The 17,834-nt window shown below is 36.4% G+C and overlaps 1 protein-coding gene across 2 annotated transcripts in view; it reads right to left on the bottom strand.

The window, feature by feature from the left end:
- Window positions 1-4,367: 4,367 nt before the first annotated feature.
- The window catches only part of TMEM26 (transmembrane protein 26), a 48,009-nt gene continuing 34,542 nt past the window's right edge, over window positions 4,368-17,834 (bottom strand). For both annotated transcript variants that reach the window (XM_059170165.1, XM_059170166.1), the window contains 2 exons: window positions 11,317-11,393; window positions 4,368-8,438 (listed from right to left, as the gene is read on the bottom strand). In XM_059170165.1, the coding sequence (XP_059026148.1) occupies window positions 8,014-8,438; window positions 11,317-11,393 (502 nt within the window). In that variant the 3' untranslated portion in view covers window positions 4,368-8,013. The remainder of the gene's footprint in view (window positions 8,439-11,316; window positions 11,394-17,834) is intronic.

Genomic DNA, 17,834 nt, shown 5'->3' with positions numbered 1-17,834 from the left:
ACTGAGACAGAGGCAAGTACAAAGTGCTATGAATACACAGGAAGGAAGGAGAGTCACTCAGTTCTGGAAGCTGTGAAGTTGTGAGAAGTAAAGGAGGAAACTTCTGAGAGTCATTGGCCTGCTGCCTCTCCTATAGCCTCTAGTCTGGGACCATGATAATTGATGAATCCCCCAGTTCTACACAGAGTTGTTTCTTGGAAGGAAACCCTAGAAATCAGAGACCTGAGACTAGAGCATTCTCTACTCTCCAATAATACTTGTGTTCACTCTCCTAGAATTCCTACAGCATGAAGAACAATCTTGGCCAATGGGATTGTGTCTCCTCCCCTTATCTATCAACTCTGGATGGTGAAATGGGCCACCCAAGAGAGATGAGGGCTGAGTAGACAAAGAATCACTAATAGACTAGTAGTAATGAAGTGCATCACTGAAAAGAAAAATAGCAAAGTGTGCCAACTTTACATTGTTATGTGAAATATAATGACATATTTAGGGGAGCATGAGTACTATTTACAGCAGAAGGGGTGTGTGTGTGTGTGTATGTGTGTGTGTGTGTGTGGATGTGTGTTTGTGTGTGTGTGCACACACATGTACATGGTGATGGTAAACGAAGTTGAAAAGTCAAGTTAGGGTCAGCTTATGAAAGGTCTTCAGTGATTTTCCTGGGACTTTATACTTGATCTTGTTGGCAATGAGGCACCATCATTTTAAATAGAAGAGATACACGATCCATTGCGCATTTTGGAACAGCTCTAAATGCCGTTTGCAATATTTATGGGGGATTAACCAGGAGGTTGGAGGGTCAGTTGGGAAATGACAACAGTCACCGATGCAAGAAATGATGAGACGCTAAAAGAGGACAGTAGCTGTTGAAAAAGAGAGGACAGGTTAAAGATTTAACGAAATTATGAGCAGCATCACTGAAAGAATGAGGTGATTACTTGGGTAGGAAGGATAAGAAAGAAGAGCAGAAGGTCAGGGATATCTCCAGATTTAGTGTGGGTGCCTGTGTGGCTAGTGATGCTGCTAGACATTAGATGGAACACAGGGAAGAGAGTCTATTGGTAGTGGAGTGTGTCAAATATATATTCTATATAGACTGAGTGTGAGATGCTTACAGAGCAGCTGAGGGAGATGCAAATCCAGGCATGGAGTTCAGGAAAGAGGTTGAAGTTAAATACCAAAATCCCCACAAGCTACAGAAGTTAGTTGAAACCAAGAGAGCTGATGATATAATTATAGCTTTTGACCCAGCTGTTAGCTGTCATTCAGGTCATATGGGAACCTTTGAATAATAGGGAAGAACATTCTTTGCCAGAAGGTAGAAACAATGCCCAAGATCCCAGAACCACAACCATCTGAATTCTCCAGCTATGCACTTGGCAGACACTAAACAACAGCATCCACAGAGAAAACATATTTTGTCTTGTAGATTCAAATTTCCTTGCCCCAAATTCTTAGTTTGGATACAAAGACTATACGATATCTGACATATGGTTGGTTTAGGAATTTTTGTTTTCCTCAATAATGTGATCTGATTTACATATGATCCATTTGACCACTTACACAATCAATTTTAAGTTTAGTAAATATTTGACAAAGATATGAAAAGCTTATATACACAAGTTAGATGGACTATGAATATGGACTTGGGAACAGATGCACAGATTCCTTCTGACTTCTCTTTCAGGGCTCTTTCAGCTCTCCGTCTCTCCTGGGAAAATCAGTTTGACTCTGTAATTCAATTGGGAAATTTCTCTGTGGTTTGTTTTGGTGGCTTCAAAAATGTAAGGAGGTGTGAAAGTATCAGACTGGCCATTGCAAAGTAGTCTTCGTGGTACCCATCGAGAACCAGTGAATCGTTTTGGTCAGTTTGACTTTTCTGTGGTCTTGTAAGTCTATTCATTACTTAATTACCTAAGGTTTGACGCTTCATAAGGCAAGCAGAATTTGACATGGTTTTAACGGTTGATTCACCTAAAGAGTCCAAAGATTGTTCTTAGTTATAATGACAAAGTCTATATTTTCTTTAGTGAAAATGATTGATGTGCTTTTGCTCTATTTGCAAAATGATATCAGAGTGTCTCTACATGGCAAAAGGCTCTGTAAGTTGGTGAGGTTTCTTTTTTATTAATGATTATTTTTAAAATCACTAAAGTAATGAATACTTAAGACTTTCAAACTATGAAAAGTATAAAAGCTAAAAAAAGAAACCTCAGGAAAGGTGAGAATGTCTATGATCATCAGAAACGTGGGGATCATTTTCTAGGTTTACCAGGCACTTATAAAGGTATGAATAACATTCATAAAAATAGCGACATACTAACCGCATGGTTTGATCCCTTGGTGTTACCTAACAAAATTTTAAAGTGGTTTTTCCTTATCAGCACTTACGGATCTACTTTATTCCCTTAAAAAGCTACACACTATTATGTAGTATGGATATTTCATAATTTAATAATGACCCTACGGATGGACACTGTGCTGTTGCTACAGAAAATACTGCTTTGATCAGTCTTATACACACATTCTTGTGCACATTGTCTGTAGAATACTTCCTTAGAAGTTGAGTTGCTGGGTCAGATGACAAATGTATTTTTAATTCAGACTGTTACTGCCAAATCATTTTCCAAGTTATATCCTCACTAGCATTAAGAATTCCTACTTCCCTTGAGCCCCTCTAATGCAGCATCCTAAAACATTTTTGAATCTTTGCCAAGCTGATAATTGAAAAATGGTATCTTGTGGTTTCATCTGCATTTGAAAAATGGTATTTCATTGTGGTTTGATTTGCATTTCCTTGACTATTCCTTTCACATTGAATCATGTATCTTTGGCTGATTTTTCCAAAGGATTTTTTTTTTTCTTATTTGTAAGAGCTCTTTGCTCATTAAGAAAACTAATGCTTTGTTACATTTGTTGAAAGAGTAGTTACCCAGTTCATTGTTCAATTTTTGAATTCACTTATGGTATATTCGTGATTCTAAAACTTTCTAATTTTACAAGTTGAAATTTATTCATTGCCTATGGTTTCTGGTTTTGTATCTTGCTTAGAAAACATTCTCATCATCGCAGGGTTTTGTTTTGTTTTTTAATTTGAGTGTTTAATTCTTTGGTCCCTCTGGAAATATTTTGGACATATAGGTTGAGATAGGTATTTAATTTGATATTTTAAAGACCTTAAGGCACTTACAATACTTTATCCCTCCCCACTCATGATTTATCATATATCAAAATCCTTATGTACTTCAGTTTATTTCTTGACCTTATTCTGTTCCATTTTCTGCCTGACAGAATTGAATTTTCTTGGTTATTGTAGATCTATAATATATTTAAATATCCTTAAAGCTCATTCTCATTTTTCTCTTTACTTTTAATGTTTCCCAGGTATTCTTTCATGCTTTAGTCATAAAATCTTTAGAATTAACATGGTTCATCTTTAAAAATAAAAATCTTGTTGCTGTCATTGTGGAGATTGTGCTAAATTTGTAGATCAATTTAGGAGAAATTAATACTTTTTAAAATACCAAGGTATCTAACCATTCCCTAATAGAAATATAACCTTCAGTTTGTTAAATTATCCATTGATGCTTTTCAAAATCATTTTGAAGTTTTCTTCACATGGATCTTGCACATTTACTAAGTCTATTCTTATATATTTTATGGTTCTAATTTATATTACAATGGAACTCTCTCCTTCAAATACCTTATGTAATCTTTGTTTATGTATAGAAAAGCATTGATTTTGGCATAATTTTAGATTATTATTTTTAATAGTTTCTTATGTTTTTATGTGCTTTTCTTGGAGTTCAAGTTTCAATCTTCTACAATTAAGTGATAAATTTGACTCCTTTCTAACTTCTATAACTCTCATTTCTCTTGTATAACTGCACTGACACCATTCCCCAGAAAGGAGAGTAATAGATATATTTATGACACCTTCAGCCATATAGAAATTTTAAACCTTTATGTAGAAAAATCTGTCCATCTTTTCTCTCAGAGCTTCTGGGTTTCACGTCTTGCTTTGGAAGATCTTTTCCATTCCCTGAATGCTAAAGACACATCCTGTATTTTCTTCTAATATTTTATAGTTTTCACTTTTATATTTAGTTCTTTAATCCATCTGGAATTTATTTCTATATATTGCGTGAGATAAAAATCTAACTTTATTTTTTCCAGATGGTTCACAAATTCCCCAACATCATTTATAAAGTTGGTCAGCCTTTCCTCACTAGTTTGAAATGCCACTTTAGTCACATTCTAAATAGATCTGTTTTTTAAAATCAAAGCTTAAAAATGAAATGAAATGAATGACAGTAGAGAACAAAGACAAGAAATGCAGACAAAAAACATACATCAAGATAATGTTGTATACAAACTCTTTAATGTATATAATAAAATACAAAGGTCATTCGTAGTAAAATAGTATTGATATAAATAATTTGGAGAAAATACTCTCACAAAATATTCTAGAAAGGACTTAGAGGATGGACATGCGTAAAATATAAGGCTGCAGCCGTAGATTATTTGAACACTGTTTAAAGTTCCTCCCATCATATGGAATGTTATTTGAAGCCTCAGGGCTATAAATGTCCTCCAGCTGCCGAGTTTTACCCCCAAATAGGATATTTGCAAGAGTGGATCAGAATGGCCCAAAGTACAAAGAAATCAGCAAAACCAAACCAAAACAAAAAACCCAAACAAAACAAAAAATGTAACAGTCTCTTCTTATAATTCAAGATTTTTTGTGTGTGTACGTCATTAAGTCTCTGCAATATATTTCAGCATTTCACTTTCCTAGCGCCAAAGCAGAGTGAAGGTGGACAGACACTTGGTCTTCTACAATTCTTTCTCTCTCTTAACCAGAGAATAGATTAAGAATTGAAACTAAGTGCCAAAGGGAATAGATGTCAGTGCTGAAATCTGATACCTTGGAGGAAACTTAAACCATGTGCACCTATAATGCATACTTTTCCAGAGCTTTGGAAGCTTTCTATTAAATCACAAATCCACAATTAATATTACAGTAGAGAATCCCAATGCTTCTTGGTTGTGTCTTTCTGTTTTACAGGGCCTGAAGTGCTGCAACATGTTAGTGGAAGCACTACAGGTCCGACCAGTAAATTTGTGTAAGAGTCTTCATTTTGGAAGATTAGCTAGAATGTTATTGGCCAATACAAATATTTAATTTCCTATGTTAGCAGTTCCAGCTGAAATAAAAATTCACAGAATAATGAAAGATAAAGACAGTTTAAGGATCTTTCAATGGGAAGTCATCTTTGGGACTCATCTAGTCAGGGTCAAAAGAAAACCCATGCCATGTTTACGTTTCCATGCAACATCATTAAAATATGTACCCTGTGTTTCCTCATGAGTAGAATGATATGTTTTTAGGAAAGACATTTGATTGAATTTCCATCAAGGAATTAGGTAAAAACAACCACAACAATAACGACACTACCACAAACGAGCCACTCTCCTCACTGGCTGGGGATTGGTGTGTTGTGGGTCTGTGAGGGATCGTAGAGAGGTATGGCTTGCGACACATCGTACAGATGATCTGAATAGTTATCTGCTTACACATACCATGGAAGCAGGTCCCGGGTTGTCAATATACGCATGGCAACTGCTGTTCTAATCACTTTATAGGAAATGCTGGACTGTTTTCAAACACTACGTTTAGCAATCTAGAATAAAAACGACAATTACTGAATACAAGGTTAACTCTTTTCATCAGGGGTCTTAGATTTAGGTTGGACTTAGGTTTTGTTTTTAAATGAACTAAATGACTATAAAAATAGTCCATGAGAGTAGAAGTACCCACGGTTAGGTTAACGAATGTTGCCCTTCACAGATTTTCCTGGAAAACCTGTGGGAGCGTGTGTCTATTCTGCCACCATTTATTGCTGAGATGGTCCTCCATGCCCTTTGCCTTCCTGGAACGCTAAGTAAAGCCAGACTCTGGACTTCCCATTTCCAAGGCCTTTGGAGGAGTGCTAATTACAAAATACTTTACTGAAACACTAGGAACTCATTCACGAAGCCAAGCCAAGTCTCAGATTTGAAAATGTTTAAAAATATCCTTGCAACAGCCGTACTACTTTATAGTTTATCTATTTTTAGATGCTCAATGTTTGTTTTGCTGGAAGAAAAAAATTAAAACATGAAAAGTATGCCATGAGCAAATCTGCAATAATAAGCAGCACATACATGTTGTAGAAGAAAACATTCAACATAAAATAGTCAACAGAAAAACAGATTCTGCCGAGGCGTTTTTATAAATAGTAGCACTTATTATTTTGCTTCCAATTGCTAAGCATTTTAAATAACATGCCCTTAAAAGTTGTCAAGTTCTTTTCTTTATATAAATATAATTTCCTGATCTTAACGTTCATAAAATTATTATGAAAATTATAAATGTATTCCACTCGTCTCATGTGTAATATTATAATCATCATACTGTTAAAATTAGAAACACAAGGAAAAAAAGGATGAAATAAAAACATGCTATCAGGCACTGAAAAAGCCAAGGAGTGGAAAATATTAATTTCTCTGTATAAAAATAGAATTTGCCTTTGAAACGTTTGAATCAGATATTTTGAACAGATATCCTGTCACACAGATTTATAGATAAAATTGTCCCCAGTGGTTGTCAAACAGTTACACCCAATTTAAGGTCATACTCCGGTCTTATCTTTCATGTCCCTTTGAATTCCTCAGCATAATAACAAGGAGGAATTCTGCTTTGAACCCTAAAAGAGCAGTTTCGTAACTGCTTGCCTCGAATGTAATCATTGCTATACAGTCAGGTAAATTTTCACACTGTATCTTTAAAAGCAAAAATCATTTAAAAATGTTCTGAATGACCTCCATCTGGAAAGTACAGAGGTGTGTAAGGGGAAAGAGTGTCTATTTCAACACTGGGGAGGTGAAGTCTTAATGCAGGGAAGAAAAGCGAATTTCCTGATTTCCACAATGCCGTGGCGTGGCGTACTCTGCACCCGGTCACCAGTCAAGGGCTGCTGGCTGCGTGTCCGGCTGATGCAAGCCTCTATCCCTGACACCTTACCAGAGACCAAAGGCCGACTCAGGCTCCCATAGCCGCAGTTGGGAGGGGTTCCATCTACCTCTGGCTGACTCCAGAAACTATGGTAACACTTAAAGGGCCTGAAACACCTTTACTCCCTGTTTCAGTGTTTCCTTGCATCAACCCACATAATTCGACTTGGCAATACAGAAAATGGCAAAGTAGAGTTAAGAAAAATACTGATGAATACCGCAAATCATGTTTCAGAGTGGAAATTGTGACTTTGCTAGCATTACCAGTATTTCCTGCCTCACAACCGAAATGGCTTGCTGTGAATTTTGCAGTGCCCAAGCCAAAAGCAATAAAATTTCTGTAAGAGCATATGCACCATGACAGAATACCACATCAGCCCAGAAAAATGATTTTCCTGGGAAGGTCTGTGCAGCGATGGAGAGGGCTCTCAATGCTATGGAAGCTGGGCAGAGATTTTCACTGCTTCCAGCTCACAGTGAGGTAATTTTAAAAGCACTTTTCCCTTCATTTGTTCTGCATTCACTGAATGTACATTTTTTGATGTCAGGGACATTGCAGGAAAGATCAGATGAGATAGTCTGACAATGGAGCCAAAGTTCAAAGCTTCTCTATTTTCAGGTAACAGCCGTGACAGTTTGTCTGCACTAAATCTTTTGAGGGCATGTCACTGTAACCCTGTCCATAGCTTTTCAAACAGTTCAAGACAAACAAATCACTTAGTCGTTGAACAACTGTAACATCTGATACCATCGCACAGAAGTTGTAGCGATAGCCACTAATCAAAGTTCTTTCCATTCAGTTGAAAAAAGAAAATTCCTCAGCTTTGGTTTAAGATCACTTTTTATGTTGTTCTTTTGAAAATTATTATATGCCAAAGTTAAAAAAGAGGGAGAGAGTGGAGATTCTGTCCATAAGAAGGAACATTCTAGTGGCTGCTTTCTGTCAGTAAGGAGCTATGGGGTGGACTGCGAGTCTTCAGGGGTGACTGGTAAAGTCTGCAAGGGGACCCCCAAGTCACCCTTAGAGCCGCTCTCCGGGTCTCCAGATGAGATCTCACTTGCAGTGGGTTCACACGGGCAGTGATGTTTTGCTTTCAGGCTGCCGGGCTGATGTAGCAAGGAAGTGCGGACATCCATCGCCAGCACCACCAGGCGGTAGAGCTGTAACACCACCACAAGGAAATTCTTGGCGGCAAAGAACACAAGCATCTGGTTTATGACTTTGAAGTAGGTCATCAATATGAGACGCACGATGAGGAAGGGGCCGTCTTGTATGAAGATGCTGATCCCAATGTTCCAAAGATCGGCGCTGTATTGGCAAAAGAAGAAGCTGGGGAACCCCCTCATTGCCATGGACAAGGGGCAGACCACATGCTGTACTGAGAGCACAAGACAGACCAATTAGTGCACCTCTGAAATGTGTAAGACAGAATGAAATGGGGACAAGTCATCAACGATGGGGGCTGTAGTACTTAACAGTTAGGACTGATTCTATAGTTTAATTCTGGGGGGAAAGAGTGAGCTCATCCTTAACATTGAATACCACGTTTAGCCACCCCTTAACCACTTAACATCTGTGGTCATTTTATGTTTAAAATCAATTGTCTGTTTTAATTTCAATAAAACACACAAAAGAAAGCCAGTCCTCAGCTTTCCATCCATGTCACAAATTTTAGATCACCTTCTAGTCCCCATCCTGGGGACACCACCTTTTCTGTCCCTAGGGTCTGCAGTGTCAAGAGAGAGCACAGCAGGGCATTTTAGGCCTCAAGCCAGATAGGCTGGCTGCCTCGTTTTTTTCTTAGTAAGATGGGGGCCAAGTTACTTAACCTTCCTGGGCCCCAGTTTTTTCCTTAGAAAACCAAGGTAACAATGATGTCTGTGAGGAGGGGGCCCCAATTCCTTGGCTCTTTTTATTTCCATGAGAGTAACATCCTTGGCTCCTCTCTGATTTCTCACTTCTCTCTTTCCCTTGGGATAATGAATGACTTTGCTGATGCTGAGTTTGGGATCCTTCTGTATCCTCCCTTTGGGATTTACCTGTTTCCTGGTTGACTCACTTAGCCACACGTATAAATTATGTTGTGGAAATGCAAGTGTTTATAATTCAAATTCAAACCTAATTCATGTTAAACATATTTTTCTAATGGTGGGTGGACAAAAGCCCAAAATAAATGCCATTGTTATTTTATTTTGTCTAATGCCGTATGGTTTCATTTCACGGTTTACAAGAAACACTGGATATAATTACTGATTTTCCAGTTGAACAAAAGGAGGCCCAATCAACAGATGAACCTTTTTGTTTTAATTTCTAAAATGCTAATTTAATTCAAGGTCAAGGGCATAAAATAATCCTTTATAATAATGAAGCCTTCCATTTGGAATTTTCAAACAAAGAATGCTTTCGTCTACTGGAGCCTGCAAATATCATGAAGCTGCTTTAATATGGGTGAACATAATGTACTGTTTGTTGGAAAATACAATAGTGATTTAGTCAGAAGTAACATTTGGTCTTTGTTTTTCAAACAGCTGCATAACATTATCACCCCTGAAAGTTTATACAATTTCTTTCCCAAATAAAAATTTTCTTAGCAAGGCTATAAACCACAAGATATAGGAGGGTGAGGAGGAACAGTGTGAATAAAAAAAGAAAACCTAACATAAGATCAATAGTGGCCTCTCTCTCTTTTTAAAAAAAATTTATTTATCTTTTTTAGAGGGTGAGGAGAGAGGAGGAGAGAGATAGGGAGAGAGAATCTCAAGCAGAATCCCTGCTGAGGGCAAAACCTACACAGGGCTTGATCCCACAACACTGGGATCATGACCTGAGCTGAAAACAAGAGTCAGATGCTTAACTGACTGAGCCACCCAGGTGCCCCAATAGTGGCTTCTCTTAAGAAGTTAGGGTCAGGAAATGATTCCAAGGGACCTCCTAAGAGTGTTCTTCAACATCTAAAGTGATGGTACCAAATATTCTGTCAGGAAACACCACCTGATCAAGAGGTATAGATTGGGCACATTACAACAAAATGTGTGTGTGTGTGTGTTATTAGCATACATTTGTTTGTAATTATTAACCGGTAATTAGATTTTGGGTATTTCTAAAACTCCACCCCCATTCTTTCCATCTATTTTGATGACAGTTTTGTTTCAGAGAGTGTTTGCTAAATTCTAAAATGGCCTCCGAAAACTCTGGGCCTCTTAAAGTAAGCCAAAAGAAGATGCAGGAAGATTAAATATCTCTGTTTTAGATTAATTTTAATCCTGAGGCCATCGAGTAGGGTGCCATAAAAAAAGAAGTCAGGCTTAAGGAAAATGTAATTATTAAATCCCAGAATTTCTTCAGGGTAAAGTAGCATCCTAGAGAATTCTCAAGTCAGAATTCCAGATATCTTTCCTGGAAGTTAGGAAATGGCTCCAATTGACCTTCCTGAGATGGTAAAAAATGTTCTGCCTAATGCACTGCCTACTACAGCAGCCATATGCAATAGATGAGCACTTAAATTGTGGCTAGTGTGACCGAGGAACTGAACTTTTAATTTTATCTCATTTTAATTAATTTAAATTTAAACAGCCACATGTGGCTAGTGGATGCTATATTGGACAAGCAGCTCTAGATCATCACTAGTATGATATGCTTGGTAAACAGTTTCTTCTTACGAAGTCTTAGGAGTTGATGTATTTATTAATATGACCAATGGAATTCGAAGGGCCACTACTGAGGAAAATTTTAATTTTCCTTGTGGCCCCCAAACTGCTCTTACTCCCTGTGATATTCTAAGATATGGGTCTGACAAAAGAATGAAAATGAGGTCTTAAAATATCAAGAAGTAACATTTGTATCCCAGCAACTATGCTAAGTACTTCACAAACTCTATCTTATTTAGTTATCACAAGAAACTTCAACTCTAGTTTCTATGATTAACAGTCCCATTTCATTGGTGAAAATTGAGGCACAAAGGTCTTACGTAATTTGTGGGAGATTTTACAATGCATAGGTGATGGAACCACTCTTTGAAGTGAGTGTAAACCTGTGCTTCAGTACACGCAACTCTCTCAGGATCACCAGGTCCCAGAATGGATCCACTAGCAGTTTTCTTAAGTTTCAGTCAACTTTTCTTCTAAACTGAACCAGAACTAACACTGGAATATCAAAATGATTAAAAATGATAATCTTCTCAAATGCCTACAAAGATTATAGCTTGTAATCAGGAGTTATAATTTTCTGTTTCTTTGAGCAAATATTGAGACATTTACCTGCCAGGTCGAGTGGAAACTGTAGCATGCTCCAGGTCCATATGACAAGGATGGCATAGACCAGGGCAGGACTATTCCTAGAACACAGACAAAATTTTAAATTAGTAATAAAAAATATGATCATTTTTAAAGAAATATTTTCTCTTTTTTATCATATTTGAGCATACCTTAATAAACCTCTCAAGTGTTGTCAAAATATCTTGGTGATATAAGAAACCCATGAAAAAAATCCATTCATGATAATAATGGATTAATGAAAAAGTAAAAAAAAACTCTGAGACTTAAAATCCAACTTCCACCTGTGCCAACATCTGTGTAAATTATGGCAAAGCCTCTTTGTCCCATATTTTCATCTTTAGTTTTACAAAATCATGGAAACATTATTGGAGATAGATGCTAGGGTGAATGTTAGACTTTGACTCAGAAATTCAGAGGGCTGACTTCAAGAATTTTCAAGAAGAAAATTTAAATTTTTTTTTCTAAGATCATGATACGCTAACCTAAAGATACATCTCAAAAGGACTACATGATGCCCCCAAATTAAAAGTTCAACACATAAAAGAAAACTACCTTCAGCCGGGAAAAGAAAGTGGGAAGATAAATCCAATAATAAAAAATTTACACCAATTTCTAGGATGTAAGTCAGGGAATGTGACAGTTTCATTCACTATTGTATCCCCAGTGCCTGGAACAGCAAATAAGAGAACCTCAACAAATATTTATGGAAGAAATTATTGAATGTACGAAAGAAGGGCCGTACTTGGCAAATATACAAATACACAAACGTCATTGACCTATGAGAATGGTCTTGAAGACTGAAGTCAGAAAGAATATGTGTTATAAAAATACAAAGGATATTAAAGAAATATCAAAATTAATTTTTTTTAGCAAAAATACAAAGGAAGGTAGCAATTTGAGGTTAGTGGTATAATAGCAGATTTTATTGCCAACTTCTCTGTCAAGAGAGATTTTCAGATTGGAGGGGGATAGAAAGGCATCAAGTTGAAACCAAATATAAATGAGGTGGTTGCAAGAGATATCTTTAAATGCTTCAAGTATTGAGGCCTGGAAAAATTGGATCTCAAAAACTATGAGAGAAATTGTAAATGACATTTCTAAGCCTCGTTATCTTGGTAGTTAGTGGCAGAGACAAGGGTGATGACAAAAAAAATAAATAAATAAAGTCTTAATTTTCAAAATGAAGCAGAAGTGTATCTTAAAGTACAAAATGCACATTTACAATTAATCCCTAGTTAGGTTATATAAGTGGTTATTTAGAAGATTTCTGAAAGCCCTTATAGAAGACAATAATTACTAGGCATTAGCACGGGTTACTTGGAACAATTACACTCAGCACTAAGATTTTCTCTCTCTGTCTCTCTCTCTCCAATAGAGTTAGGATTACCAAGCAAGTAATGATATATAAATTAATATAAGACATTTGGATTTAAATAAGACTTGTGAAAAGGCCTCCCACAGTGTTCTTATTAACAAGATTAAGAAATGTTCTGGGTATAAGCACAGTTAGGTGGATTCCTAACTGTGTAAATGACTCCCCAAAGAGAACTCTCTAAGGGTTGCTGCAGGCTCTGCCTTTGATTCGATTCCACTTCACATTTCACCAATGACTTGGTTGCCACATTGATGGAAGGCTTCTCATATGCACATATGACATTAAGGCTGGATAGAAAACAATTACCCCAGAAGACACAATCAGGATCTCAAAAGATCCTGACAAGATATAACCGGATGACCTAGAACAGGATAGAAGAGGTAGCATTTCACAGCAGCTGCCATAAAAAAGGCTCAAGGATTTTCCCTTACTATGATCTAATTATAAGTTCACAGTATGACACGGATTTATGACTTTCCAAAATTAAATGTAATCATAGGTCATATCATAAGAAGTATAAAGTCTAGAATTTTAAGTGGAGTCACCTAGGGAATGCAGTCTATAACTTTATTCCATCTTTATAATGTCAATGTCTATACATAATAGACCTTCAATAAGTAGTTGAATTATTCAATAATTTTACCTACAGTTTCTGAAGTCATACTGTTTCAGGAAGTTTCTAATGATTTAACTATGATCACACTTAATCCTCATACCAATTTCACAAGATAATTATACTTGTCCCTATTTGACCAGTGAGGGAGGCATAGAGTTGTAGAAACTCTAGTTGTCCAAAGTAATGTGGTTATTTTAAGTGTTGGAAGCAGAAGTCAGAATTGGATCGCTTGTTTCAGCATCCACACTTTTAACCATGGTACCATACTATTTCCATAAAGGAAACTAAATTTTAGCCCTGCTGTATCTATAATGTTCAGAATATATCAGAAATATTACATATTGTGCCTAATGTTTTAAGTAAATTTATAAAGTTTTTGGGCTAAGGGAGAGAGGCTAGGATGGTGAGAGATCTCAGAGTCATGTCATATGTGGGATAGCTCAAGAAATTTTATATATTTAAAAGGCTATCATATGGGGGCGCCTGGGGGGCTCAGTGGGTTAAAGCCTCTGCCTTCCGCTCAGGTCATAATCTCAGGGTCCTGGGATCCAGTCGGGGCGGGCTCTCTGCTCAGCGGGGAACTTGCTTCCCTCTCTCTCTCTGCCTGCCTCTCTGCCTGCTTGTAATCTCTCTCCCCTGTCAAATAAATGAATAAAATCTTAAAAAAAAAAGGCTATCATATGGAAAAGAAATTAAACTTATTTCTTCTGACTTCAGAAGACCAATTCAGATTCAAAGAACTTTAGTGGTGCCTATAAGAATGCAAATTTTATCACAATAGAGAAAAGTACTCTCTAATAATACCAACTCAAAATGGAATGAGTTGCCCTGAGGTTTAGTGAAAATTTTCAAAGAAAGTCTGGACAAAAATTTGTTGAGAAAATTCTGGAGAGGATTTTGCAACAGATGTAAAATAGATTGTTCAATAGATGGCTACTTTTGAAGTTTCTTCTAATCCCAAACTTCAATAATTCTACCAAAAACTCACATGCAATTTGTCTGCAAGGCAGCAGGAAGCAATGGTAAAGAACAAGGTCTGGTGGTAGGTTGCTGGAGTTCAAATACCAGCTCCAACCCTCACCAGAGAGGTAGGATGTGGGCCTTCAGTCCCAGATCCATATTTACTGATACATGAACATGAACAAGTAATTTCACATCTATATGCTTTAGTTTATCCATATTCCATGTGAGGATAATGATAATAATTTAATAGCTACTAGATTTTCTATGACAATTACATTAAATATATTATAAAAATGTATTAAACATATAAAGCTCTTAACAGACTAGTTATGAAGGTTAGGTTTTATTTTTTATTACCATATAACCTTGAGACCTTCTCAACTTCTCTTGCCTGCCACAGTTCAACTTATGAAATGGTGATGACAGTATCTACCTCATAGTTTATTGTAAAGACTAAATAACTTATCATAACTAAAACCCTAGAAGAGTACTTGGAGCACAGAAAGGTATACCTAGCAGTAGTAGCAAGCGGCAGCAGCAGAAGCAGCAGCAATGTTAGCAGTAGTATTTTTATTATGTGAATATATCTCTTAAATCTTTTGTTTTAATTCTATCATTTTACAAAATAAGGATAAATAATGAACACTAGCCCTTAGTAAGCCAAATTCTAACCCTACAATATAAACATATATCTTTTGCATATGCAATATCTGAGCACACACAAAATATAGGAAACTCTGAGTGTTGAGAAACATATTACTAAATTTATCAAAAATAACTTTGGAAAAAACGGCCAGAAAAATTTTAAAGCAGACAAATTTGTACTAAGTCAGATAGTATACGTTACTCAGGAAGGTTAAAAGGAAAGTAAATAAATCACTGAGCTTAAATGACGATCACGCAAAATGTGAAGGAATTTTGGAGTAAATTTATTCAACATTATTTCTATTGTGTAATTGTCTCCTCTAATTGTCTGACCCCATTTTCTCATGTGTAATGTCTTCATAAATGTCAACTGAGAAGCATGTAAGCAATGGTCTCTACTTATAAAGAGACAAAAGATCTTGACAAATATAATTATATATGTGAGTATCACTTCTCTACTTGGAAAATTAGGAGGATAAAAGACTGGAATTTGGTAGATCAGTGCACCAGATTTTATGGGTGTAAAGTAAAAATAAAGTCATACATTGCTAATTTGCTTAACTGTTTCTTTTTGGACTTGTAAATGTTCCTATAAAAAAGAGATAACCAGTGGATAGAATTCACCTCATTTTTACTTTAAAAAAATGTTTATTTATTTTAGAGAGAGTGTGTGTGAGTATGGGGAGAGGGGCAGAGGGAGAGAGAAATGAGTGCAGAGCCCCAACATAGGACTCAATCTCACAGCCCTGCAATAACAACCTGAGTTGAAACCAAGAGTTGGAATTTTAATTGATTGTACCACTCAGACTCTTCTAATTCACCTAGTTTTTAGGAAATCATCAACCTCTTCAGAAAAGGGAAAAAAATAAAGGGAAAAAGTAAATGAGAAAATGAAGTATTAACTGACCTTAGAAGAAAAGCAAAAAGAGTTAAATGAAAAGAAAATACAGTGTAAACATAGAAAAATTCTCCTTTGTGGGGTCAAACACAGTGAGATAACAGTAATGTTATGAGAATGGACTTTTTCCTCTTTAAAAAATGATCTGTGCTCAAAAAAAGACTGCACATTAAAAATTATCTCTAGAAGTGTAAATAACCAGTTAGCTCTTCCTGGCAATGGTATTGACATTCAGAATTGTTAAAAGTGTTGGAAGATAGATGGCTGTAGCAGAATGAAAAGTTCAAAAACCTCTCTGCAACAAACATACTTGACAAATTGTCAAAAATAACCACTTTAGATCTCTAAAAAATCAACCAAAGGCAAAAAACAAATTGAATGACATTTATTTATGAGAAACTGGTAGAACTTCAGTTAAGAAGAGTGGGAGTTTGAGGCATTCTTTTCCATGGGATATTTTCACACCTCTCCAGCATGGCTATGTTAAAGAAAAATTGCATCAGATTCTGTCTGATGTTTAATTCTTTAAACAGGCAAGGAAGACTTTATTGTAGATTATTGCAAAGGAGAGAAATATTGAGTTCATCCCTACTAAAACAAAAGGCAAGAGAGGCTTTAAGCACTGGAGTGAGCTAGTGCAAAGCTACTAAAGGACATTAGAGGGGGAGATTGGTCAACAGGATTTGACCATTTTTTGTGTGTGTGTGTTTGCTAAATGGCATTGAGGTAAGTTATGGTTCTAATATCACAAAGAGACAGAGAGATAGGAGTGCTATCTTTCTTGATGATCACATTTTGAAGGATTACTCTTTCATCCATTAGAAAGATTTCTGGGGGGGCACCTGGGTGGTTCAGTGGGTTAAGCCGATGCCTTCGGCTCAGGTCATGATCTCAGGGTCCTGGGATTGAGTCCCGCATCGGGCTCTCTGCTCAGCAGGGAACCTGTTTCCCTCTCTCTCTCTCTCTCTCTGCCTGCCTCTCTGCCTACTTGTGATCTCTCTCTGTCAAATAAATAAATAAAAAATTTAAAAAAAAAAAGAAAGATTTCTGGGTAGTAAAATAAGAAAAAGGTTGGAAGAAGACTTAATCTTGAAGGGACAGAGAAATAACTTATAATAGCAAGTTTTCTAAAGTAAATGCTATAAGAAAAGGGAAGTCAAAGGTCTATACTCAGCAATAGATCTTTTTTTTGATTTTTAAAATTGTATACCATCATTCTCATTTAATTTAAAAACTTTTAAAAATACTTCATTTTTTATTTTTATTTTTTCATAAAACGTTTCTTTTTTTTTTTTTATGTTCAGTTAGCCAACATATAGTACATGATTAGTTTTTGATGTTTTGTTCCAATGATTCTTTAGTTGCAACAGATCTTTGAAAGCTTAGTCAAACTGAGAGGAATGTTAAGGCTTTCTTGGTAGAATAGTAGTTTTACGAGGGAGGGTTTGACAGTGAAAACCAGAGGCCTCTCATGGCCATAGTGTGCGGATTTGGCTTGGAGTGGATTGTGAAATCTTATGCTTAGAGGTGTGGTCAGCAAGAGTAATAAACTTTGTTGGAAATGAATGGGAGAGACCACAGCCTTGCTACTTTATGGTTGCAATCCCATTTGGGGTGAATGGTAGACTAACTTGAATTTTAATGGAGAGATTTGAAAATAAGAGCCTTAGATGGGCTATATAATGTCTCCACATATGCCAGACATGTGTCAGGAAGATCAATGCAAACCCAGTGGAAATTGAAAACTGAGTATATATGAAAACTTTCTGAATTTAAATGTGCTATCCAACTCATACACAGATCCATTGGCAGAGAGTATAGGTGATAAGGGCTTGAAGTGTTTGATCACAAATCCTGTCCAAATCATTGGCTAATCACAAGCTCTGTAGTCATAGCTACAATCCTAATAGGCCATGCTAAAAACAAATAAGCAAAAGAAGGATTAGGGGGAGAAAAAAAGGCAGAGACATCAGTGGCTACAATCTAAGAGATGAGAGATTCCT

The sequence above is a fragment of the Mustela lutreola genome, chromosome 4 (assembly GCF_030435805.1).
Source record: "Mustela lutreola isolate mMusLut2 chromosome 4, mMusLut2.pri, whole genome shotgun sequence".
Classification (NCBI taxonomy): Eukaryota; Metazoa; Chordata; class Mammalia; order Carnivora; family Mustelidae; genus Mustela; species Mustela lutreola.
The sequence above is the reverse complement of the archived record's forward strand: the minus strand, read 5'-3'. Positions and strand labels throughout refer to the sequence as shown.